Source organism: Leucopleurus acutus, assembly GCF_964270905.1.
Source record: "Leucopleurus acutus genome assembly, chromosome: 3".
NCBI classification, from domain to species: domain Eukaryota; kingdom Metazoa; phylum Chordata; class Mammalia; order Artiodactyla; family Delphinidae; genus Leucopleurus; species Leucopleurus acutus.
In genome coordinates this window covers 78413360-78441088 of record NC_139145.1, presented here as the reverse complement: position 1 = coordinate 78441088, position 27729 = coordinate 78413360, and the positions used below count along the sequence as shown (strand labels likewise).

The 27729-nt window shown below is 39.4% G+C and overlaps 1 protein-coding gene across 1 annotated transcript in view; it reads right to left on the bottom strand.

Annotated features, from left to right (window-relative positions):
• The window catches only part of DTWD2 (DTW domain containing 2), an 88329-nt gene extending 72012 nt beyond the window's left edge, over positions 1-16317 (bottom strand). Inside the window, exon 1 of the mRNA XM_082835904.1 lies at positions 16073-16317. Within this exon, the coding sequence (XP_082692030.1) occupies positions 16073-16290 (218 nt within the window). The 5' untranslated portion in view covers positions 16291-16317. The remainder of the gene's footprint in view (positions 1-16072) is intronic.
• Positions 16318-27729: the final 11412 nt, after the last annotated feature.

Sequence of the window (27729 nt, the reverse complement as noted above, 5' to 3'; positions counted from 1 at the left end):
TATAAGCATTTAATATCAATAAAAAGTCTTAACATAACTCTGTAGTGCTTCCCTAGGTCCCAGAAGGCCTAGCACTAAAATTAAAATATTTGATGATAAATAAACCTAACCGGCTGAAAGAGACAAGGAAGAAGCAAAAAGTCAAAGTCAAAGAAAGGTCAAAGAAAGAACATTCCATCCAAAAGCAGGAGAATACACATTCTTTTCAAGTGCATATGGAACATTCTCCAGGATAAATCACATGCTAGGCCACAAAACAAGTCTCTACAAATTTAAGATGACTGAAACCATATCAAGCATCTTTTCTAAACACAAAGGTATGAGACTAAAAATCAAGAACAATAAAAAAAAAATTGCAGAAAACACAAACACATAGAAACTTAATATGCTACCAATGTGTCACTGAAGAAATCAAAGAGAAAAGCAAAAAATATCTGGAGACATATGAAAATGGAAACACAACAATTCAAAATCTACGGGAAACAGCAAAAACAGTTCTAAAAGGAAGGTTTATAGCAATACAAGCCTACCTCAGGGAATAAGAAAAATCTCAAAAAATCAATCTAGCCTTACATCTAAAGGAAGTAGAAAAAGAACAACAAACAAAACCCAAAGTTAGATTCAGGAGAAGATGGTGGAAGAGTAGGATGCAGAGATCACCTTCCTCCCCACAGATACATCAGAAATACATCTACACATGGAACTGCTCCTACAGAACACCCACTGAATGCTGGCAGAAGACCTCAGACCTCCCAAAACGCAAGAAACTCCCCACGTACCTGGGTAGGGCAAAAGAAGAAATAAACAGAGACAAAAGAATAGGGATGGGACCTGCACTAGTGGCAGGGAGGTGTGAAGGAAGAAAGGTTTCCACACACTAGAAGCCCCTTCGCGGGCAAAGACTGCGGGTGGCGGAGGGGGGAAGCTTCAGAGCCACGGAGGAGAGCACAGCAACAGGGGTGCAGAGGGCAAAGCTGAGAGATTCCCGCACAGAGGATCAGTGCCGACCAGCACTCACCAGCCCAAGAGACTTGTCTACTCACCTGCCAGGACGGGCGGGGGCTGGGAGCTGAGGCTTAGGCTCTGGAGTTTAGATCCCAGGGAGAGGACTGGGGTTGGCGGCATGAACTCAGCCTGAAGGGGTTAGTGCGCCACGGCTAGCCGGGAGGGAGTCTGGGGAAAAGTCTGGAGCTGCCGAAGACACAAGAGACCTTTTCTTGCCTCTTTGTTTCCTGGTGCGCGAGGAGAGGGTATTAAGAGCCCTACTTAAAGGAGCTCCAGAGACGGGCGCGAGCCGCGGCTATCAGCACGGATCCCAGAGACGGACATGAGACGCTAAGGGTGCTGCTGCAGCCACCAAGAAGCCTGTGTGCAAGCACAGGTCACTGTCCACACCTCCCCTCCCAGGAGCCTGTGCAGCCCGCCACTGCCAGGGTCCCAGGATCCAGGGACAACTTCTCCAGGAGAACACACGGTGCACCTCAGGCTGCTGCAACATCACGCTGGCCTCTGCTGCCACAGGCTCGCCCTGCATCCGTACCCCTCCCTCCCCCCGGCCTGCGTGAGCCAGAGCCCCCGAATCAGCGGCTCCTTTAACCCCGTTCTGTCTGAGCAAAGAACAGACGCCCTCTGGTGACCTACACGTAGAGGCGGGGCCAGATTCAAAGCTGAACCCTGGGAGCTGTGAGAACAAAGAAGAGAAAGGGAAATTTCTCCCAGAAGCCTCAAAGGCAGTGGATTAAAGCTCCACAATCAACTGGATGTACCCTGCATCTGTGGAATACCTGAATAGACAACGAATCATCACAAATTGAAGAGGAGGACTTTGGGAGCAAGATAGATTATATTTTCCCCTTTTCCTCTTTTTGTGTGTGTGTATGGTTATGCTTCTGTGTGAGAGCTTGTCTGTATAGCTTTGTTTTCACCATTTGTCCTAGGGTTCTGTCCATCCGTTTTGTTTGTTTGTTTGTTTGTTTTGTTTTGTTTCGTTTGTTTTGTTGTTCACTATTCAAAATTTTTTTCTTAATAATTATTTTTTATTTTAATAACTTTATTTTATTTTATCTTACTTTATTTTTTTGTCTCCCTCCCTCCCTTCTTTTCTTTCTTTCTTTCTATTTATTCTCCCTTTTATCCTGAGCTGTGTGGAGGACAGTCTCTTGGTGCTCCAGCCAGGCGTCAGAGTTGTGCCAATGAGGTGGGACAGCCAGCTTCAGGACACTGGTCCACAAGAGACCTCCCAGCTCCACGTAATATCAAACGGTGAAAATCTCCCAGAGACCTCCGTCTCAACACCAACAACCAGCTTCACTCAATGATGAGCAAGCTACAGTGCTGCACACCCTATGCAAACAACTAGCAAGACAGGAACACAACCCCACCCATTAGCAGAGAGGCTGCCTAAAATCATAATAAGTCCACAGACACCCCAAAACACACCACCAGACCTGGACCTGCCCACCAGAAAGACAAGATCCAGCCTTATCCACCAGAACACAGGCACTAGTCCCCTCCACCAGAAAGCCTACACAACCCACTGAACCAACTTTAGCCACTGGGGACAGACACCAAAAACAATGGGCACTACGAACCTGCAGCCGGCAAAAAGGAGACCCCTAACACAGTAAGATAAGCAAAATGAGAAGACAGAAAAACACACAGCAGATGAAGGAGCAAGATAAAAACCCACCAGACCTAACAAATGAAGAGGAAATAGGCAGTCTACCTGAAAAAGAATTCAGAATAATGATAGTAAAGATGATCCAAAATCTTGGAAATAGAATAGAGAAAATGCAAGAAACGTTTAACAAGGGCCTAGAAGACCTAAAGAGGAAACAGGCAATGATGAACAACACAATAAATGAAATTAAAAATACTCTAGAAGGGATCAATAGCAGAATAACTGAGGCAGAAGAACTGATAAGTGACCTGGAAGATAAAATAGTGGAAATAACTACCACAGAGCAGAATAAAGACAAAAAAATGAAAAGAACTGAGGACAGTCTCAGAGACCTCTGGGACAGCATTAAACACACCAACATTCGAATTATAAGGGTCCCAGAAGAAGAAGAGAAAAAGAAAGGGACTGAGAAAATATTTGAAGAGATTATAGTTGAAAACTTCCCTAATATGGGAAAGGAAATAGTTAATCAAGTCCAGGAAGCACAGAGAGTCCCATACAGGATAAATCCAAGGAGAAACATGCCAAGACACATATTAATCAAACTATCAAAACTTAAATACAAAGAAAACATATTAAAAGCAGCGAAGGAAAAACAACAAATAACACACAAGGGAATCCCCATAAGGTTAACAGCTGACCTTTCAGCAGAAACTCTGCAAGCCAGAAGGGAGGCATTTGATTTTGCTTATCTTACTGTGTTTGGGGTCTCCTTTTCGCAGGCTGCAGGTTCGTAGTTCCCGTTGCTTTTGGTATCTGTCCCCAGTGGCAGGACATGTTTAAAGTGATGAAGGAGAAAAACCTACAACCAAGATTACTCTACACAGCAAGGATCTCGTTCAGATTTGATGGAGAAATTAAAACCTTTACAGACAAGCAAAAGCTGAGAGAGTTCAGCACCACCAAACCAGCTTTACAACAAATGCTAAAGGAACTTCCATAGGCAAGAAACACAGGAGGAGGAAAAGACCTACAATAACAAACCCAACGCAATTAAGAAAATGGGAATAGGAACATACATATGGATAATTACCTTAAGTGTAAATGGATTAAATGCTCCCACCAAAAGACACAGACTGGCTTAATGGATACAAAAACAAGACCCATATATATGCTGTCTACAAGAGACCCACTTCAGACCTAGAGACACATATAGACTGAAAGTGAGGGGATGGAAAAAGATATTCCACACAAATGGAAATCAGAAGAAAGCTGGAGTAGCAATTCTCATATCAGACAAAACAGACTTTAAAATAAAGACTATTACAAGAGACAAAGAAGGACACTACATAATGATCAAGGAATCGATCCAAGAAGAAGATATAACAATTGTAAATATTTATGCACCCAACATAGGAGCACCTCAATACATAAGGCAAATACTAACAGCCATAAAAGGGGAAATCAACAGTAACACGATCATAGTAGGGGACTTTAACCCCCACTTTCACCAATGGACAGATCATCCAAAATGAAAATAAATAAGGAAACACGAGCTTTAAATGATACATTAAACAAGATGGACTCAATTGATATTTATAGAACATTCTATCCAAAAACAAAAGAATACACATTTTTCTCAAGTGCTCATGGAACATTCTCCAGGATAGATCATATCTTGGGTCACAAATCTAGTCTTGGTAAATTTAAGAAAATTGAAATCGTATCAAGTATCTTTTCAGACCACAACGCTATGAGACTAGGTATCAATTACAGGAAAAGATCTGTAAAAAATACAAACACATGGAGGCTAAACAATACACTACTTAATAACGAAGTGATCACTGAAGAAATCAAAAAGGAAATCAAAAAATACCTAGAAACAAATGGCAATGGAGACACCACAACCCAAAATCTATGAGATGCAGCAAAAGCAGTTCTAAGAGGGAAGCAATACAATCCTACCTTAAGAAACAGGAAACATCTCAAATAAACAACCTAACCTTGCACCTAAAGCAATTAGAGAAAGAAGAACAAAAACACCCCAAAGTTAGCATAAGGAAAGAAATCATAAAGATCAGATCAGAAATAAATGAAAAAGAAAGGAAGGAAACAACAGCAAAGATCAATAAAACTAAAAGCTGCTTCTTTGAGAAGATAAACAAAATTGATAAACCATTAGCCAGACTCATCAAGAAAAAAAGGGAGAAGACTCAAATCAATAGAATTAGAAATGAAAAAGGAGAAGTAACAACTAATACTGCAGAAATACAAAGGATCATGAGAGATTACTACAAGCAACTCTATGCCAATAAATGGACAACCTGGAAGAAATGGACAAATTCTTAGAAATGCACAACCTGCCGAGACTGTATCAGGAAGAAATAGAAAATATGAACAGACCAATCACAAGCACTGAAATTGAAACTGTGATTAAAAATCTTCCAACAAACAAAAGCCCAGGAACACATGGCTTCACAGGCAAATTCTATCAAACATTTAGAGAAGAGCTAACACCTATCCTTCTCAAACTCTTCCAAAATATAGCAGAGGGAGGAACACTCCCAAACTCATTCTACGAGGCCACCATTACACTGATACCAAAACCAGACAAAGATGTCACAAAGAAAGAAAACTACAGGCCAATATCACTGATGAACATAGATGCAAAAATCCTCAACAAAATACTAGCAAACAGAATCCAACAGCACATTAAACGGATCATACACCATGACCAAGTGGGGCTTATTCCAGGAATGCAAGGATTCTTCAATATATGCAAATCAATCAACGTGATACACCATATTAACAAATTGAAGGAGAAAAACCATATGATCATCTCAATAGATGCAGAGAAAGCTTTCGACAAAGTTCAACACCCATTTATGATAAAAAAAAAACCTGCAGAAAGTGGGCATAGAGGGAACTTTCCTCAACATAATAAAGGCTATATATGACAAACCCACATCCAACATCATCCTAAATGGTGAAAAACTGAAAGCATTTCCACTAATATCAGGAACAAGACAAGGCTGCCCACTCTCACCACTCTTATTCAACATAGTTTTGGAAGTTTAGCCACAGCAATCAGAGAAGAAAAGGAAATAAAAGGAATCCAAATCAGAAAAGAAGAAGTAAAGCTGTCACTGTTTGCAGATGATATGATTCTATACATGAAGAATCCTAAAGATGCTACAAGAAAACTACTAGAGTTAATCAATGAATTTGGTAAAGTAGCAGGATACTAAATTAATGCACAGAAATCTCTGGCATTCTTATACACTAGTGATGAAAAATCTGAAAGCAAAATTAAGAAAACACTCCCATTTACCATTGCAACAAAAAGAATAAAATATCTAGGAATAAACCTACCTAAGGAGACAAAAGACCTGTATGCAGAAAATTATAAGACACTGATGAAAGAAATTAAAGATGATACAAATAGATGGAGAGATATACCATGTTCTTGGATTGGAAGAATCAACATTGTGAAAATGACTCTACTACCCAAAGCAATCTACAGATTCAATGTAATCCCTATCAAACTACCACTGGCATTTTTCACAGAACTAAAACAAAAAATTTCACAATTTGTATGGAAACACAAAAGACCCCGAATAGCCAAAGCAATCTTGAGAAGGAACAATGGAGCTGTCACCCAGGTTATTATAGTAAAAACATTATTGTAGTCAGAGATGGAAGGAAAAAGTTAGTGCACTTACCCTGAGGATCAGAGAGATGTATTACTGGCAGCGCCCATCATATTTAACTCATCAGTCTGAGCTGTGTATATCCAAGTCAAGATGACAATACCAAAAACTCAATTAGTAGGTTCAATTTTAGCTGCCATGCTAGATTTATCAGGGGCATGAAAGAAATATTAAGATAGCAGAAAGGGTTCTGTGGTCGAGGCAATGTGGATGGATATATAGAAAAATATTTGAAAATCTTTTTATCTCCTGTAAATGCCAGAGAGTATCTATCACAGAAGAGGCACTATTCAACCAAGTAGGCAGAATGACTCAGCCAGTTTGCATCAACCGACCTCAGTAAACAGCTACACTGATGCTGTCATGATAGGCACCTGAACAGAATGACCATAAGTAAGGAGGAAGGCCATGTATGAGCGCTACAAGTGAGGTGGATGGACCTAGCGTCTGTCATACAGAGTGAAGTAAGTCAGAAAGAGAAAAACAGATACCGTATGCTAACACATATAAATGGAATCTAAGAAAAAAAAAAAAAAAGGTCATGAAGAACCTAGGGGTAAAACGGGAATAAAGTCACAGACCTACTAGAGCATGGACTTGAGGATATGGGGAGGGGGAAGGGTAAGCTGTGACAAAGTGAGAGAGTGGCATGGACATATATACACTACCAAACGTAAAATACATAGCTAGTGGGAAGTAGCCGCATAGCACAGCAAGATCCTTGCTTATGATAATTGCTGCATTTTTTCAGTGATTTCTTTCTTTGAGGGTTTGTATTAAAGATTCAATTTCAAGTACATTAAGGGTGATATATATGCTTTGTTAACTACTCAGATAACTGTGTACCTTCAATTTTGTGGAAATTGGAACTCCTGTGCATTGCTGAGGGGAATGTAAAATGGTTGCAGCTGCTATGGAAAACAGTTTGGCAATTCCTCAGAAAGTTAAACACAGAACTACCATATGACCCAGCAATTCCACTCCTAGGTATATATCCAAAAGAATTAAAAGCAGGAACTAGAATAAATATTTGTATACCAACGTTCATGGCAACACTATTCACAATACCCAAAAAGTGGAAACAAACCAAGTGTCCATCAATAAAAGAATGGATAACAGATAAATTAAGATGGCATATACATACAATTCAGCCATAAAAATGAAATTTTGATATATGCTATAACATGGATGGACCTTGAAAGCATTATTCTTAGTGAAATGTCAGACAGAGAACAAATATTGTGTGATTATACAAAGTATCTAGAATAGGTAAATTCATAGAAACAGAAAGGAGAATAGAGATTACCAGGGGCTGGGGGGAGGAGGGGATGAGAAGATATTATTTAATGGGTACAGAGTTTATACTGGGGATGATGAAAATTTTCTGGGTATAGATAGTAGTGATAGTTACACAACATTATGAATGCATTTAATGTCACTGAATTGTATGCTTATAAATGGTTCAAATGATAAATATGTTATATACATATTAACCTGATTTTTTTTAATTGACCTGCCAAATAACAGATTTACATAAACAGGTAGATCATACACATCTCTTTTTTTTAAGTTTTTTTTTTACAGCTGTTTTAGATTCACAGCAAAATTGATGGGAAGCTACAGAGATTTTCTATATACCCGCTGCCCAAAGACATGCATAGCCTCCCCATTATCAATATCTCCCATCAGAGTGGTACATTTGTTACAAATGATGAACCTACAATGACATTTTGCATAGACTTTTAAAAATAATTTTGAACTCTCTATTGAGTCTCTGTTGAGTCACGGTCATTACATTTTTTTTCCTTTAATTCTTTGAACCTATTATAAGCGTTGCTTTGAAGTATTTTTCTACTATATCCAAAATCTGGATCCACTCAAAGACAGTTTCTATTTGCTGTTGTTTTCCCTGTATGTGAGTCACACTTTCCTGTTTCTTTGCATGTCTAGTAAGCTTTGGTTAAAAACTAGACGTTTTAGACAATGTAGTGTAGAAACTCTGGACTCTATTTAATTCTTCTGGATGCTGTTCTTTGGAAACTGCCTGGACTTAACCTGCAGACTCCCTCCTCTTGTACTGTGCAGTCACTGGTATGTCTGTGCAGTTTTCTTTTCTTTTTTTAATTCTTATTTTTATTTATTCCTAGGGGTCACACCTGTGAGATCAGACACATTTCTATCAGGTCAATCTCTCTAACTCTTTGCAAGGTCAGGAGAATCATTCCATACCTTTCTGTTTTTTTCCTTGATTAATCCTGGAACACTTCTACTTACTTCTCTTCACTGCTCCCTTTTTCCCCACAACTTTTCCACTAGGCTTCCAGTAGACAAAAAACAAGAAACAAGCAAACTAAAAACTCAGCAGAGAAAAAAAAAAAAATCCTATCAATCAATAATACCTTCAAATTTGCCTTTCTAATTGAAATATGAAGAGCCACCAAGAGAAATGAGAGCTGACCATAGGCAGGTAAAGGATTCAGGAGGTAAAGGGTGGACCTTAAAAAAGGCAATAATTAAAATTGCCCATCCCAAAATAATTAAAAATAGCCATGGACAAAGGAAAAGGAAAAGAATCTATGGATTAGAAGAAGGCAAAGGAACACCTCACTGGAAGTATATATTATATGCAATAGGAAAACAAAGAAAGTCATACCGTTCATTTTAGTATAATTCATTATTACGTGATGCAGTAATGAAAATATGAAAGTTAAAGCAGCTCTGCCTCTGCTACTCCCCTGCCCTTAAGAATATATAAAAGAGAATAACTATTTAAATCACAAAGTTGTCTTATATAGTAAATAAAAACATACATGTAAGAAAGCACTTTGTAACCTGTGAAGTCTTTTAAAATAATGCCAAATTTATTTAGATACAGAGAACAAACAGGTTGTTGCCAGAGGGGAGGTGGGTGAAAGGATAAGTGAAAAAGGTGAGGGAAATACAAGATGTACACACTTCCAGTTACAAAATAAATGTTACCTGTATGAAATGTATAGTGTGAGGAATACAGTCGATAATTATGTAATATCTTTGTATAGTGACAATGGTAACTAGACTTATCGTGGTGATCATTTTCTAATGTATAGAAGTATCGAATCATTATGTTGTACACCAAGAACTAACATAGTGCTGAAGGTCAATTATACTTCAAGAAACAAACTTAAAGAAAAAGATCAGATTTGTAGTTACCAGAGGCGAGGAGTGGTGGGAGCGGGAGAATTGGATGAAGGTGGTCAAAAGGTACAAACTTCTAGTTGTAAGATAAATAAGTATCAGGGATATAGTGTACAACATAATATAATTAACACTGTTGTACATTATAAATGAAAGTTGTTAATCAAGTAAATCTTGGGACTTCCCTGGTAGTCTAGTGGTTAGGATCCAGCACTTTCACTGTCGTGGCCCAGGTTCAATCCCCAGTCGGGGAACTGAGATCCCACAAGCCACGCAGAGTGGCCTAAATAAATAAATAAAGTAAATCCTAAGAGTTCTCATCACAAGGAAAATTTTTTTTCTTTTTCTTTTATTTTTTATCTACATAAGATGATAGATGTTCAATAAACTTAATCATTTCATGGTGCATGTAAGTCAAATCATTATATTGTACATCTTATACAGTGCTGTATGTCAATTATATCTCAATAAAACTGGAAGAAAAAAATAAAATATATTACATATTTTAAAAATAAATGAAAAAGACAAATTTTAGACTAGACTATTAAGGAATATATTCTCTCACTACATAAGCATTAACAGTTATGAATTATTAATTTGGGGCAAATGTAAACATACTTAAAAAATTAATGTCCTTTGATATTCTTTGAAGAAAACTTCTATCTATCAGAGGGTAATAATAATGTTGTTATTTTTCTTGGGGAAAATAAATCAAACATTTAGAAAGCTCTAAAGTGGTTTCTTAAAATTGGTCACTCCTCTTTGGAGACTTAATTAAGAAAAAAATTCCCTCTTGAGATATATCATCTTTGCTCAACTTTGAACATATGATTAGCTTGCACAGTAATTTGTAAATCAGTTAGCTTCCCACATATCTTAGGAACGAACTAGTTCAAAGAATAAACATATTTTCTGTATTAACAAGAAAGAACAAATTAACTTAGTTAATGCACAAAGAATTAAATTTGCACGCTATCAAAATTTTTACCCTAAAAATTACCATCAATAATCTAGTTTATTTTAAATTTACCAAAACAGTTGGTTTTCTAATTCTAAGTGTTGATACCAGTTCAACAATCTTAATTATTGTAAACTAATTGCTTTGGGAGTTACCATTTTTCACTTCTACCTACAAAACCTGCAGACTGATTTACCCTCCTGCTCAGGCTGACCAGCCCACAATGACGTACATGAGACCCAGATCAAAAAGCAAATGCCTATGAGAGGCAGGCAGTTAATCATAGTTGAATTAAGCAGGAATGACTGGGAGCAATGATGACCTGGACAGATCACACCCAATCTAAAGGCACAACCAATACTCCGCTCAGCCAACTATTTTGCTCAGGCAGTTGACCCCCAAGCTGCTAGATCTTCCCATTCTCACAGAAAACAGAAATCTGGATTTTGATATAAAACACCTTCATTTTTAACTATTAGCAACTGGTAATTTAAAACTGGTAAAAATATAGTTTTAAACAAAACATCTGTGGGGCTGCCAGTTTGTGGCTCCTGTATTCTTCTTAAACACCTGCAACCTTCCCTGCTTCGCTTTCTCATTATTTTATCCCCAGCACCTTCTTCTCCAGAATAACCAAGCCTAAAGAATACGGAAAAGGTTAAGACATGGAATAAAGAAGCTAGACGTTGTTAAAGGGTACAAAGTTGGAACTAGAAGGGGAACAAATGCTGGAGATCTAATGCACAGCATTGTGATATAGTCAACAATACTGTCTAATATACTTCAAAGTTGCTAAGAGGCTACATCTTAAGTCTTCTCAGCACAAAAAAAGAAATGATAATTAGGTGACAACAGCTAACCACTACCAATGATAACCATACTGCAATACATAAATGTATCAAATCAACAGGATGTACACCTTAAACTTATACAAATTATACAACAAATATATCTTAATTTTCATTTTTAAAAAAAGGAGCTAAAGAATACCAAAGCTCAGGAATCCTGTTACTAAGCTTGAAGTAAACATACTTCAGCTTAAAAAGTATGAAAATCAGAGCTACTCCTGCAGCCTTAGTGGCTGCACTTCAGCTAGTGACTACATCCACTCGGCAAACAAAATCATAAGGCTTCTTCAGCAAGCGTGGAGCATAGAGCAAAGCCAAGCATTTGCAAGAGCTTGGAAGCCAAATGGACTGGAGCTGGAGACCCAACTCTGCTACTTGATTGTTACCTCTACCTTCTTATCATTTAAAAGCTAATGATATCATCAATTCTAGAATGCTGTTATGAGAAATAAATAAAATATTATACATAAAGCACGTAGGCTTGGTGAATAACCTGCAGATGACCAGTGCTTAATAAACGGGTGCTAAATATATTGATGTGGCTTATTATAATCCTTACAACTTTGTACTTTTGTAAGAAGAAAGCACTGGAGAGAGAAAAATTTCTGTCTCAGGGCCTATCCGTGTCAGCTTGTGTACATGTTCTCCCTGCTGTCTTCCTCCCTCTGACAAATTAAAAAATACTCTGTATTTAGACATGATTCCATTATTCTTATGATCAATGAATTTCAAGTGGTTTCTAACTCTTGTCCTCAGGCAGGAATATAAACAGAAGATATAAAAAAATAATTAAGATGTCTGGCATTTTACTGGAATAAGGCCCTAACTCTTCCCAGTCAAGCCTTTTACCATTGTATCACCATTCAGTTTGCATTTTTCTTAATATATAAAACAGAGTACAAATTGTGATAAAAGCCACCTATAGAAGTCAAGTTGTAACATCCATTCAAATATAAAAATACTTCAGTGGCTGTTTTGTTGGGTTCTAGTGCTTTAAGCTCAAACTCCCTAACACAGTTTATTTGGCCCTTCCCAGTGCAACCACCATTAATCCCTGCAGCCTCGTCTCTCCTTCCTTTCTGCCAAGCTCTCCAAATACACTGTACTCTATACAATGTACTCCTGTACATGCTGTTCCTTCTAACAGGGACACACTTTTTATAAAATCTGTATCTTGCAATAACAAATTAGTTTGGGATCTTTTAAAGAATATTTCATTAATGTTTAAGATATGTTGTATTTCTAACGAGCAAGATTCTGCTGAGAAGTTAAACTGAGTTTGCACTTCCTGAACAAAACCAATCTCTAGAACTCCTTAGGCTGTGACAATTATAGTAATGTGTTTAGAGAAATGAATAGTGTTTTAAATAAATGGCCAAATAACTGTGACTTACTGATCACTCAAATCTAAGAATGCATTTTAATTTTAAAAACTATTATAAGCATAAATGTAAACAAGTTCACTCAGGGAACTAATTAAAACCCTAACCGCCTAATAAAATAAAATATAAAGAGCTATAAATATTATACTGATAACACCTAAATATTCTCCATAATTCTAGAACTGCACTCTAACCAATTAAAACAAACAAAATGCACAGCATGCCAAGGGAAAGAGTCTTTAAAAGGTAGAAAATTTCACTAGAAAAAACAAAGTGCAGAAATGTCAGAATGAATTATAATGTTAAAGGATTAACTAAATGAAACTGAAAACAAGCTAAAATCCAGCAAGTCATTTTTACTTTTTAAACAGTAGATCAGGTTAGAGGGTAGAGAGGGATGAAAAGGCAGAGCCAAGAGGACTTTTAGGGCAGTGAAAACACTCTGTATGCTATCAATACTATAATAGTAGATATATGTTATTACAAATTTGTCCAAACTCAAAATATGTACAACACCAAGGGTGAACCCTAATGTAAACCATGGACTTTAAGTGATAATAATGTGTCAATGGAGTCCATCAATTGTAACAAATGTACCACTCTGGTAGGGGATGTTGATAACTGGGAAGCTCTGTATGTGTAGGGGCAGAGAGTATATGGGAAATCTCTGTACCTTCCTCTCAATTTTGCTGTCAATCTAAAAGTGCTCTAGGGCTTCCCTAGTGGCGCAGTGGTTCAGAATCCGCCTGCCAATGCAGGGGACACGGGTTCGAGCCCCGGTCCGGGAAGATCCCACATGCCGGGAGCAACTAAGCCCATGCGACACAAGTACTGAGCCTGTGCTCTAGAGCCCACGAGCCACAACTACTGAAACCCGTGCGCCTAGAGCCCATGCTCCGCAACAAGAGAAGACACCACAATGAGAAGCCTGCACACCACAACTAGAGAAAGTAGGGCACAGCAACAAAGACCCAATGCAGCCAAAAATAAATAAATAAAATAAATAAATTTTTTAAAAAATAAAATAAAAGTGCTCTAAAAAATAAAGTCTATTAATGGGGCAGAGAGGAGGAGATAAGAAAAATTATAAATCTTTGCTAGCCATAGAAGACTAATTTTTAAACTATTATAACTAGCAGTTCTGAGTAGACTAAAAACTACATGATAAAGCTAGCATAATTTAGCTCTGGATTTGTATTTGAAATACTTTTCTTTCCACCTCCTAGTGAGAGCCCTTCGAAGCATTTTTTTTTTCTTGGGGGACTGTGTTGAGTCTTTGTTGCTGTGCGCAGGCTTTCTCTAGTTGCGCGAGCGGGGGCTACTCTTCGTTGCAGTGCACGGGCTTCTCATTGCGGTGGCTTCTCTTGTTGCGGAGCACGGGCTCTAGGCGCATGGGCTTCAGTAGCTGTGGCTCGCGGGCACTAGAGCGCAGCCTCAGTAGTTGTCGGGCACGGCTTAGCTGCTCCGCAGCATGTGGGATCTTCCTGGACCGGGGCTCGAACCGGTGTCCCCTGCATTGGCAGGCAGATTCTCAACCACTGTGCCACCAGGGAAGCCCCGAAGCATTCTTAAGTGCTATCTCCTAACAACTTTAGACAACTTATTTAAATAAATTGTATTCACACACCCCGTCTGTTCCAACACACAGTCTCTTTTAGACACAAATTATTCACCCTCGTCAAAGGTCTACTGAGTATCTACTGCACATAGTACATTCAGAAAATATAAAAGGATCCTTACACTCAAGATCCTTCCTCTGAGGTCTTAGAATTCAGCTCTGGGAAAAGGTCAAAATGGCCCTGGTAAGAGACTCCAAGTATGCAAATGCTAAAGACAATCAACCAGCCGGTTCTTCTGTTCCCCTTCTTGGAACACTTCTCTCTTGGCTGAATCCTTCTTATCTTTCAAGTCTCAATATAAAGGCTATCTCTTCACAAATCTTTCCTGACACCATCCTGCTATTTTCTATGGCGGAATCCCACTTCTTTCATTGCTGTTCTTTTTTTTCCAATCTGTAATTACATATTTAGTTGCTTGTTTACTGGTTTATCATCTGTATCCAATAACAAACTGAACACTCTATGTGGACAAAGACTCCACCGTATTACCAGTAATTAGCAAAGCACTCAGTACTCAATGATTAAATGAATGCATACATCTGGTGCTCAGGAGAAAGGTCTGAGCTAGAGAGACTGGAGTAGAGGTGATAACTTAGCCATGAAAACTGGTAAGATCACCTGTGAGAAGTGTATGGGGTTAGAAGAGAACCTAGAACCAAGACCTTGAGGTAGCCCAACATTTAGAGTTTTAATAGAACAGGCAAAGAAGACTAGGATACAGAAGTCAGATAAATCAAAGCGAAACCAAAGAGACAGTGTTTCAAGGAGTGAGTATTTCAACTGCAGAATTCTGCCAAGAGGTCCAGTAAAAAGTGAACAGAAAAGGATCCATTAGATTTCACCTCATTAAGGTTAATGGTGACTTTAGTGAGAGCCATTTCAGAGCACCTAGGATCTGAGGACAAATTACAGAGTGATTCCCAGGTGAGGAAGTAGAGACACAACCTAATTGTTCAAAGTGTGAAGGACAACAGAGAGGTAGTAACCAAGAGAAATGATCCTGAACACCCAGGAGGTAAATATAATAGTATATCTGTATAGCATGAGATTCAAACAAGCAGGGAAAGCAATCCTCACAATCCTGAAAGTACACCAGCATAATTCAAACGGTCAAATAATGTTAATTGTTGGTGTTGCTAGTTTAATAAATTGTCTCCCCATTAGACTATAAGTGACCCAGTGAGCGCAGAGATAACGTATGTTTTATCCATGCCTAGGTTTCTAGGAACCTAGAACAGTGCCTGCCACACAGTAGGTGCTCAATAAATATTTCTAAGTGAATTCATAATTCTGAATACAATGTCAACTACTGGAATAGCCACCTTGATTGTCTCCTCTGATCCATTTTTTCTTTTTTTTTACTGTGAGATGACTATGTCACATAAGCATAAACGTGTTTTTACAAATATTACTGTCATTACGCCTTACTTCCCCTACCAGACACTCAAGCTTCTTAACAGCGGAACTTCTGTCTGCTCATCCCATGACCCGCTCAGTGTCTTGCAGGAAGAAGTAAGGCTAAATAATCCTGAACCTGGAGAAATGGCTTCTTACGAAAGAGCTGTGACAGGTATTTCACAGTGATTCCAAGGTCAACCAGTGGACCCTGCCACCCCAAGCGCGGAGACGCCAGAACCAGCGCTCCCCCGGCCTGGAACCGCAGCTGCCGCCTCCCCGGCAGAGGGCGCGGCAGCCACCGCGATACACATCCCCCTCCAAGTCGGCCGCCGGCCTCAGTCCCCGCCCCCGCCCGGCGGTCACCTGCAGCGGCTGCACTCGGGCCTCCGCTCAGCCGGCTCCACTGGCAGTTCCCACAGGCCGTCCGCACTAGCCCCGTCCGCCTCCGCGTCCAAGGCAGTCGCCGCCGGGGCTGAGCCGCCCTCCCGCCGCTCCTCCTCGTCCGGCTTCTGAGACCTAGAGGCCCCGGGTAGCCGCGCGACGGGGTCCCTGGGTGTTCGCGCCTCTTTCTGCAGCTCCATGGCAGGCGCTCAGGTCCGACCGTCACATTGAAGCCTCGCTGCCGCCAGGGGACGCCACAAGCTGGAGAAACCAGCCTCCGCCGCCCGGCGCCACGCACGCACGCCACGTACGGGGGGCGGGTCTCCGAAGCCCAGGCTGGAGACCCCGCCCCGCAGCGGACAAGGAATGAACCCATTGGTCTGTGCCCTGTGGGCTAGTTCACCTAGAACCCGGAAGGGAAGTGTGGATCGTCCTGGGGAGCAGGTGAGGTTAGGAAAGCGTCTCGGGGAGAAGTAAAGGAATCGCCTCTGAAAACACCTCAGGTGGCAAACTTGAATGTACTTTCCTTGTTTTCACCCCTTTAAAAGTGAAAATATAATGGAATTCTGCGTTTTCCCCCTTAGGAGGGCAGTTTAAGAATTAGCTCCGTGACCACGCGCAGTAACAAAGACTCAATGCAGCCAAAAATTAATTAATTAGTTAATTAATGTAAAATTTTTTTAATAAAAATTTTAAAAAAGAATTAGCTGGGTGAGTGCACACAGCAGTCTCAGCATCTGATGTACTTGATCAGCTTGTGTACTTGTTTCAGGCCTACAAAGGAGAGGTTGTACCGATTGAAAGTTGAATTCACGGCTGGTCTGTTTCAGCGGCTTTCTTGCTCTAGAAGGGCAGGGACCTTTGTCCTGTGTCTTGTACTTGGTATTTCTACTCGTCATCAAGAATACTGTTTTACGCTAGACACTAAACATTTGTTGAAATGCGGTTTTTAAATTGTCCGAGGCCACTAAGATCAAAGTAAGAGAGCTGAGATTTCATGTATGAGGGGAAAAGTAAGCCACAGAAAGATAACTACCTTGCCCAACTTTTTACAGCTCTGGAAAACAGCAATATAGCCCGCAGTTTTTTAAAAGCCAGAATGAACTTTACGTCAGCATGAAAGTGGCACTACTTCTTGCCCTATATCGGTGCTGATTGTTTTCATTTAATACTTTGTTACTTCTACCAACATTCATCGTTTTAAACAAAAATATTAAGTTTTTACCAGTTATATGAGCTAAGTTTTGCAATCATAATTATCTTGATTCTAGAGCTATGAAAGTTTAAATAAAAAACAAAGTAGATTTATCACTAACAGTAATAGAGCAGTATTGTATTTCTTAAAATAAAGTGTTTATCTCACTATTAAGTTTTTAGTCATCTTAAAATCAAGCCTGTAGGGCTTCCCTGGTGGCGCAGTGGTTGAGAGTACGCCTGCCGATGCGGGGGACACGGGTTCGTGCCCAGGTCCGGGAAGATCCCACGTACCGCGGAGCGGCTGTGTCCGTGAGCCATGGCCGCTGAGCCTGCGCGTCCGGAGCCTGTGCTCCACAACAGGAGAGGCCACAACAGTGAGAGGCCTGCGTTCCGCAAAAACAAACAAACAAAAACAAAAAGTTCAAACCAGAGATTCCTTATAAAAGTTCAAGCAATACAGATTTAAAGGATCCTATGTGGTTAGTCACTACTCTTGCTAGACTTATACAAATAATCAGGTAAAGTTTATTAAATCTAGACTTACTTTGCAAACAAATTAGTCTTAATTCGGCTATCTTTGTTAACAATTAGGGTGAGATTTTAGAGAGAATAGTTACGTTTCAATTAAATTATAATACATACTTGTAGATATTAGATTTTTTTGCTATTAACTTTCCTTGAGGTTTTGTAATTTACCTAAAAACTAGACTGAATTTTTTTAGTTTTCTCCAATATCTGGCTACAACTCTCTAAACTAACTTTTCCAATTTCTTCCCATCCATTTGACTTGGAATCACTGAGACCTAAAACTTTTCCTGAAGCCCTGCAAACTGAAGCTAAACGAATTGATATAAACTTCAGAGAAGTTGCCACGACAGCTTATATTTAAATAATCCTTGTGCCTGTTACTGTATGTCACTCAGAAAGTTTACCTGAACACCCAGTGACATCATCAGAGACGTTTCAAACTGCAAAAGATGCTTGGACACTGATATCTAGAAATTCTCTTGACTGACTGCCCCCGGGCTAAAAAACTGGTTTATAATCTGCTCCAATTCTTAACGTATGTTTTTCTTTTGTTTCCATAGAAGTGCCTCTTATTAAATACCCGATTCCTTGCACCATAGATCTGGCTTTGGGAGCCCAGATGCATTACTGAAATGAGATACAACTGTTTAAATGACCTGTTCTCAGAACTAAGAAACTGGTTCAATGAAATGGAGGACTCTGCTAACCTGTTCTCTCTCTCCACCGTCACCAGCTCAGCTTTGACTATGTGAAACTTCCAGGGAAGTTTCAGAGGAGGGAACTGTTGGAGCCCAGAGTAGGTTGTGCAAAGTGTGCCTCAAGGGCATATTGATTATTTTGAATTAAAATTACTTAAGAAACAGCCAACACAAGAGGGATACTCTGACCTTCCTGTCTCCCTGAAAGCAGGAAATCAGTGTTTCATGTGAAAGGTGCACCCCTGCATCTGGAGGTAGAAGGACACCCTTGTTGTCAAAGATAAGGAATTCCAGCCTAGAAGCCTGTGTAAACAAACATTGTTACTTCTTTAATTTACTACCTCAAGCCAAAACTCTGTTTAGATTCTTCACTAATAGGGCATGCAAAACCTACACTTCATTGTCCTGCCAATTCCTCACAAAGTCACCTAGCAAGTATAAAAAATGCCTGCTTTGGCCACTTCCCATGTCTCATTTCTCTGAGACCTCCATGCACATGAATTAAAATTGTTTCTTTTTCTCTGTTAATCTGTCTATGTCAATTATATTATTAGTCCAGCCACAAAAATTCAAGAGGGGTAGAGGGGGAAATATCCTCCTCCCCAACTGGTTCTTTTTGGCTGGGCCTGAGAATTAAATCGACATAAGACAGATCAAAAGGAGAAAAGAATACACATTTTTTTAGTGCAAGCTTTTTGTCACACGAGACCCTTCATAAGGAATAAGATCCAAAGATATTATGACACCAACTTGTTTTTATATTAGGTTGAACGAAGAGGCAGTCGTGGAAAAGTGACTCAACTATGTGGGCAAGCTAAAGTAAGATAGGAATTATTTTAACAAAGTCTGTTTGGATGATAGCATTCTCTTGATCTTAACTTCCTGTCCTTGATGATTAGAATGTACCTTCCTTCTGGTATAGAGAGGATATCTTTCACATAGGAATTTCACTTCCTGCTTTTAGGGGAAAAAAAAGTAAAGTCAGAGTGTTTTTCTTCTATCTGCAGTTTTTCACATGGCTTTAACTCAAAGGAGTCAATATGCCAGAGAGGCATATATTTGGGGAAGCATGTTCTGAACTCATCCCCTTCCTCTATCTTCAAAGCCAGTAATGGCAGGTTTTGAGTCCCTTTCGTGGTTTGACTCTCTCCTGCCTCTTCTTCCGTAGTCACATCTCTCTGACTCACTCTCTGCCTTCCTTTTCCACTTCCTTTTCCACCTAGATAATCCAGGATAATCTCCCTATTTTAAAGTCAACTGATTAACTGCTTAATTCTATCTGCAACCTTAATTCCCTTTTGCTCTGTAAAGTAACATAGTCTCAGGCATAACACCAGGGAGTGCAGAACTTGAGGGCCAAAATCTTACCTTCCATATCTGCACATCTAAATCTATGGATGCAATTCATACAAACTTCACATGAAAAAGAAAAAGGAAAAACATATACCCAAAGTATTACTGATACTTACACCAAGGTACTGGGATTAGAAGTCTCTGTGTGAGTGTGATTCTCCTCTATCTTACAAATGTTCTGCACAATGACCATGTAAACCACATTTTTAGAAAGAGGAATTCAGAACATTAACAACTAGATATCAGAATATTAAATGGTATGATTAATGGCAAGTAATATAAAGTGGAAGATGGTTTCTATTAATTCCATTCCTTGTTTTCCTTAGGCTACCTTTCCTTAAGACTGTATTTTTGCGTCTTTTTTATGTGAATTAGTAGTGAGTCTAGTGATTCTTTTATTTAATGCAAGTTCCCTAAGTACATGTGTCATGATTATTTTGACATAAATTGTTCTTAAGTGACCCAGTTCATGATAGGGAGGTGATTGCGTTTCCCTCACCCCCAAGTCACTGGACCCTTTGGTTTTCCTCAAGGATCTACTCTAATTTTTATATTTCCTGACTGTGCAGTTATGCTTTCATATTTTCTAAAAATTCTAGGTTTACTTAACTTGGAAATTTATTATCCCTTATCTACACATACAACATGGATCCTCTGCTCACAGGATTTTTTTTTTTTTTAAGCATCTTGTTTGCTTAGATTTGTTTGTTTTACCAATTAGTTTTGGAGACACTCATTTTTACATTTTGAATTAAATATCCCTGCATAGAATTAAATAATTAAAATTTATAAATCCAATTCAGATGACTGGCAAATTTTTTAACTTAACTATTTTTATGGCCAAGACTTACCTCAATTATTAGAAACAACTGAGTTTTAGAGCAGGAAGGGAATGTGAAGATCATCTAACACAGTGCTTTTCCAGCCTGTCTTACATGGGAATCAGAGGAAGAGCCCTACCCAAAGCCAATTAAATCAAAGCCTGGAAAGAAAGAGGGAACCCCAGGCATCAGTGTTCTTCTTGCAGCTTGAGTTGAAAACCACTGATCCTAAGATCCAGCTTTTTACAGATGAGGAAGCTGAGGCCCAAAGAGGGGAAATGGCCAGGTAGAAAGTTTAAAACTCCTGACTTCTAACCTAGTGAGTTTTCCCCTGACCTTGTTGTTCTCAATCTTTGCGGTGTCAGGGAGCAGAATTCGCCACCCTAAAATGTCTCTTTAGCATGCAGATGATTTCAAGCTGAAAAAATGATCAAGGCCCAAGACTCAGGAAGAAACTTTGATTTTCCCCCTAACTGCCTAAAAGAATGTAGGTAGGGCTTCCATGGTGGCGCAGTGGTTGAGAGTCCGCCTGCCGATGCAGGGGACACGGGTTTGTGCCCTGGTCTGGGAAGGTCCCACATGCCGCGGAGCGGCTGGGCCCCTGAGCCATGGCCGCTGAGCCTGCGCGTCCGGAGCCTGTGCTCTGCAACGGGAGAGGCCACAACAGTGAGAGGCCCGCGTACCGCAAAAAAAAAAAAAAAAGAATGTAGGTAGATGACCTGTTCCAGTTACAGATAACTAGGAGACAGGAAAGTCTGTTTGCTAGAATTCCTCTGTGTCCCATTGACTCTGCATGGCCCGGCAAACATTTGTCTGCCAAACATTTGCTTTTCTACCTAGAAGTCAATTTCCTTCTCCCCTTAGAAACCTCAAACCGCCACCTCCAACACGCTCCGTTATGTTTAGCTGAAAATGGTACTTAGGGTGAGGGTTTCAGCCATTTTGGCAAGTTACTCAGTTTTCCTGAGTCTCTCTCACGTATACGTGTTATTAAACTTTCGTTCGATTTTTCTCCTGTTGATGTGATCGTGTCAATCTTAGACCAGCCTGAAGAACCTGGAGGGTAGAGGAAAATCTCTTCCTCCCAGACAGGGATGCTTAGAACCCTCTTTAGAACATTCATAATTACTTGATAAAGCCCAAAGTTCTACCTCCAGCCTAATGAAGCAGAATCGGTCACTCCCTAGGTAGTTCAGATGAGCACCAAAGTTGAGAATCATTGCATCTTACCTAAAGTGGTGATTTTTCTCATAGGAAAAGAACAGAACATAATCATAATTTCTCTCCTCTATCTTTTAAAATTGTCAGTCTATGCTTTTGTTGGCAGATATATATATATTTTTTAATATACTACAATCCTATTTAAGGGGACATTTTCACCACAACAATAATTTGTTACCACTGTTGAGGAGGGAGAAATTTTCTCTACCCCTCTCGAGTTCTTGTGACTGGACTAATAATAAAATTGACACAAGATAGGTTAACAGGAGAAAAACAAACAATTTTAATTAATGCGCATGGAGGTCTCATTGAAACGGGATCTAGGTAGTGACCAAAGCATACAGCTTTTATACTTTTGAGATGAAGAAACAATAAATTTGTGAGGAATTAAGAGGACAAAGAAACTTGGGCTTTGGGTGCTTAATTAGTGAAGAACCTAAACATTTTGTCCTTGGGGTAGTAAATTAAAGTAGTAACAATGTTTGTTTGTATAGGCTTCTCCACCCTAAATTCCCTATCTCTGGTGATAAGCGTGTCCTTCTACCTCCAGATGCAGGGAATGCACCTTCCATATGAGAAATTTATTTTCTGCTTTCAGGTACACCCTGAAATGACATCCTGTATGTTAAACAGTCTCTCTAAGGGGATAAAAAAAATCTCAACCTTGAAATTCCTTGAGGAAAAACACCTCCTGATAGCTTTGAGCTGCAGGGCATCTTGATCTAACAAGTCATCTGTTGGCAATACCTCATTTGAGCCAATAACTAAAAGGCATATGCCCCAACCCTAGTTCTCCTTTTAATTCTCTCTGTGTTTTGAATTGAAGTATAGAGGGAAATATGAACTTTGCTTAAAAGCAACCTGGCAATTATGTTCTGCTCTTCATCCTCAGATATCCTTGAGGGAAAATGTTGCAAAAGTAATTATTAAATAACTTTTAGTTTTCAAAGTTGAAGTTCCAAAACCAGTATATAGAGTCACAATCCTTGAGCAGAGAGAGGGGACAGGTTTTGTTCATCTTCCTTACTCAAAGCAACAACCCTGTATGTGAGCTCCTATAGCAACCTGCTAGGACCTTAAACTCAAGACCTGTGCCTTTCATCACCCTATTCTTAATGTAGTGAGCCCATCCATTAACAAGGAGCTTCAAAATGGTGCTAGAATTCATCCTGAGGTGAAAATGAGAAAGGAAGGGGGCAGGGCACAACCTTTAAAAGAATGACATAGCCAGAGGATACGACATAAACTGGTTAGAATCAAATTGGTCTAAGATGGCGGACAAGCTGACTTCCACTAGACCTCGAGCCTCATTTTACGCTCATTTTAATACATTAGCATATGCTAAATGACACATCCACAGGCACCATGACAGTTCCGAGGCTGACCATAAAAGGCAGTAAAGTGGGCGGTGGCCCAATTCCTGGAAATCCCCACCGCTTCCCCAAAATAGTTGGAATAATCCTCTCACTCATTAGCCTATGAAATTACCCAGCCCTATAGAAACTGACAACCCTGTACCCTGGTGCCTCTCTTGCCTTCTAGGATGGCCCACGCTCTTTGGAGTGTGTTTCTCCCATGGCTTCTCTCACCTTCCAAGATGGCCCACTCTGTCTATGGAGTGTGTATCTCCCTGAATAAACCTTTCACTTTACTATGGCTCACTCTTGAATTCTTTCTTGCGAGAAGCCAAGAACCCACATGTGGCAGCTGACTCACCTGAGACCTGGGAAGTGACCATCCTCTCCAGCCCCACTTTCTTTCCTGCAACAAAAAATGGAAACACAGGGGCTTCCCGGGGCTTCCCTGGTGGCGCAGTGGTTGAGAGTCCGCTTGCTGATTCAGGGGACACGGGTTCGTGCCCCGGTCCGGGAAGATCCCACGTGCCGCGGAGCGGCTAGGCTCGTGAGCCATGGCCACTGAGCCTGCGCGTCCGGAGCCTGTGCTTCGCAACGGGAGAGGCCACAACAGTGAGAGGTCTGCGTACCGCAAAAAACAAAACAAAACATGGAAACACAAATCATCATCATGGAATTATGGAATTCTAGAACCGCTGGGCTCCTCAGAGATGACCTTCTATAATCTACTTATTTTATAGCTAAGAAAACTGAGGACCACACATTTTAAGTTACTAATGAAAGACCAGACAGCAAGGCAGTACTAGATAGAGCCGAGTCCTTACTTCCTTTCATGTGTTTTCTTAAAGGTACTGTAGGGGAACAAAATTTGCCACCCCAAGATGTCTCTTTGGCATGTGGATTATTTCCAAGCTGAAAACAATGAAAACCCAAAAGAATCAGGAAGAAATTTTGACATTTCCCTTAACTGCCTAAAGAACGCAGAGGACCTATTCCAAGAAGGAAACTACCACTGTAGATAACTATAGTGTGAACTAGGTGTAGTAGACAGGGAGGAATCTAGCAAAGTCGTCTTATTAAAATTCCTCTCTGTGCTATCATCAGAAGACCACAAATAACAAATGCTGGAGAGGGTGTGGAGAAAAGGGAACCTTTTTACACTGTTGGTGGGAATGTAAATTGGGGCAGCTACCATGAAAAACAGTCTGGAGTTTCCTCAAAAAACTAAAAATAGAACTACCATATGATCCAGCAATTTCACTCCTGGGTATATATCCGAATAAAAGGAAAACATCAATTCAAAAAGATATATGCACACCAATGCTCACAGCAGCATTATTTACAATTGCCAAAATATGCAAGCAACCTAAGTGACCATCAACAGATGAATGAATAAAGAAGATGTGGTACACACACACACACACACACACACACACAAATTGCTCTCTGTGTCACACACCAGCAAACCTTTGGGGGATTAGTGATGGGAGTAACTGAGTGATAATGCTGTCATCAATTGAGATAGGGAAGACTGGGGTGATGAACATGTTTGGGGGAGACGGGTATTGAAACAGGGTGCCAAGAATGCTGTTTTGTCCATGCCATGTTTCAAGTACCAACATTGAAATTAATATAGAAATATCAAGTATGCAGCTGGATATAAGAATCTGGACTATGAGGGAGAAGACAGGGATAGAAACATTAAATATGCTTCTTTTCCTTCCAGTTTTATTGGGATATAATTGACTTACAGCACTGTGTAAGTTTAAGGTATAATGATTTCACTTACATCATGAAATGATTATCACAGTAAGTTTAGTGAACATTCATCATCTCATATAGATATAAAATTAAAGAAACAGAAAAAATTATTTTCTTGTGATGAGAACTCAGGATTTATTCTCAACAACTTTCATATACAACATACAGCAGTGTTAATTATATTCATCATGTTACTAAATGTGCTTTTGATTTAAAAAAAAAGATTCAGCTATACCCTAGAAATACCAGGGGTTTGTCTGATTTGAGAGGGAACGGCAAATAAAACAAGCCATCACTGTACTATATGTCGCTTTTACTATAGCCAGCTCCATAGATCTTTTCCAATCCCTTTGATTATATTATATATTTTCAAGAGGCCTGGAACATGAAGGTGACCATTGATGCTTCTATATCTGTTTTTAGTTTATTGTTCGGGAGTAGGGCTGGTAGTGAGAGGAATGGAGAACACATGAACAGGGAAAAATCTGATATTTCTCAAAACAAATGTAAATCATTGAAATAGCATATATATGACTTAACAGAACTAGAATTCTAAAATAAATATCTTTTGAATTTCATTATAATACTAAGCTCAAAATTTCTGCAAAGATGAATGTGCTATAGCCTTGCCACTGACATACCCCTTTGAGCAGTTCAAATACAGCAGCATTACATTGAATTCCATGCTGAAGCAGATGATACTATAGCAAAGCCCTGGTGTTATTTCTGAAATTATAACTTACATTTACATAGCACTTTACAATTTATAAAGTCTTTTTACCAACATTATTTCATTTTGCTTTTCCCTACAGCCTTATAAAGTAAATAAGATGTTTACTTTTATTTCTTTTTGCCAGATAAGGAAAAATGCCAGGCTCTGAAAATGAAATGGTTTGTCTAAATTAAAATGGCTATTTTAAATTTATTTATTTATTTTTGGCTGCGTTGGATCTTCGCTGCTGCACACAGGCTTTCTCTAGTTGCCATGAGCGGGGGCTACTCATCGTTGTAGTGGGCGGGCTTCTCATTGTGGTGGCTTCTCTTGCTGCAGAGCACGGGCTCTAGGCGTGCGGGCTTCAGTAGTTGTGGCATGTGGGCTCAGTAATTGTGGCACAGGGGCTTAGCTGCTCCGCAGCATGTGGGATCTTCCCAGACCAGGGATCGAAAAAATAGCTATTTTAAGTGACAAGACTGTGTTCAGAAACCAGATCTTCTAACTCTGAGGCTGTTTCTTTCTGTGATACCATAAAACTTCTTTAGTTTTTTCTACACTGTTGAGTGGATATGTATTAATTGTTTCCCCAATTTCATAATAAACAAAATTGAGATAACTTAGAGTGAAATGAATGTCTTTACACCATGAAATTATATTGGAAAGAGCTAAGATTAGAACCTACATTTCCTAAGTTGCTGTTTCTTAACTAATCCATTAAACATTCACTGATGATTCAGCTAGAGATGTTTACCACTGTAAATCATTTCTACTACATAAATGCCTTGAGCTAAAACCTATGAGCAAAATATGCCTGGCAATAATTCAATTTCTTACCACTTTTACTACATTTTTTTCAAGTTTTCAGAGATAATTCATGTTTTTAAAACTCTCTTGAAGGAGGAAGTTTAAAAATCACAAACTTGCTGAAGCAGTTGTGGCTGTGACCAAAAAAAAAAAAGAGGAAGTTTAAGAAAAAATGTACAAATAAATGTTAGAATATCAGGTGTTAGGATGCTTGAGTGGACTCATTGTGGCAGTCACATATGGGAAATCTGACGTTTCACATGTTCCATTTTGAGACCTGTTATACACAAAGCCCCTATTCAATGAAAATCACATTATATGGGCATATCATGGATGACTTTTTGTAGTTTATTTTAGAAAAGATGTGAGTACCATTTAAGACTAGTCCAGAAAATCGTAAGTTGAAATTTTCTCCTCTAAGTATCATGTTTCTCTTCTAAAATATCTCTCCTTTTTTGTACAAAATCATTGTCAAATAATAGCTTTTGAATACAAACTCCAGAATTAGAATTCAATACGGTAACATCTTAGATGACAAGAATTAATTTTGGTCTGAGACATATGGCTTTATTCACAATGACTTGTTACTTGCCCTGGAAGTACTCCTATACTAAAAACACATACATTGACCCACACCTGTTACATAAAACAGGCCAATAGTTGAAGACCAAAAAAATTCATATTTTTCTATACATATATTTAGCAAAACCAAAATTATTCTAAGACAATATAATCCAATGATGTGAAACATCAGTGGTGTATATAATCCAAAATAGTCCATAATTTCCAAAAAGGAATTTAGGACATGCATTTTAGTAAGACATGGATATTTGACATCCTGAGAATTCACAACTCCTTAAAGAGATTAGGTTGTATTATGAATACTGAAGATCTAACTAGACAGGAGCTAGGGTTTTTAAAATTTTTTTCAGCTGCACAGCCTGCAGGATCTTAGTTTCCCAGTTCCCCAGCCAGGGATCGAACCCATTCCCCCTGCAGTGGAAGCATGGAGTTTTAACCACTGGACCACCAGGGAAGTCCTAGGAGCGAGGTTTTATATTCTGGCTCTTAACTACAATATTTTCAAACCAAAAATCATGATGAATTATCTAAAATAGTCTGAAATCAGTCCTGCTCTAGGTAACCCGTGAAGGCTAGCCAACACGCTTCTAGCTCTTAACCCAGT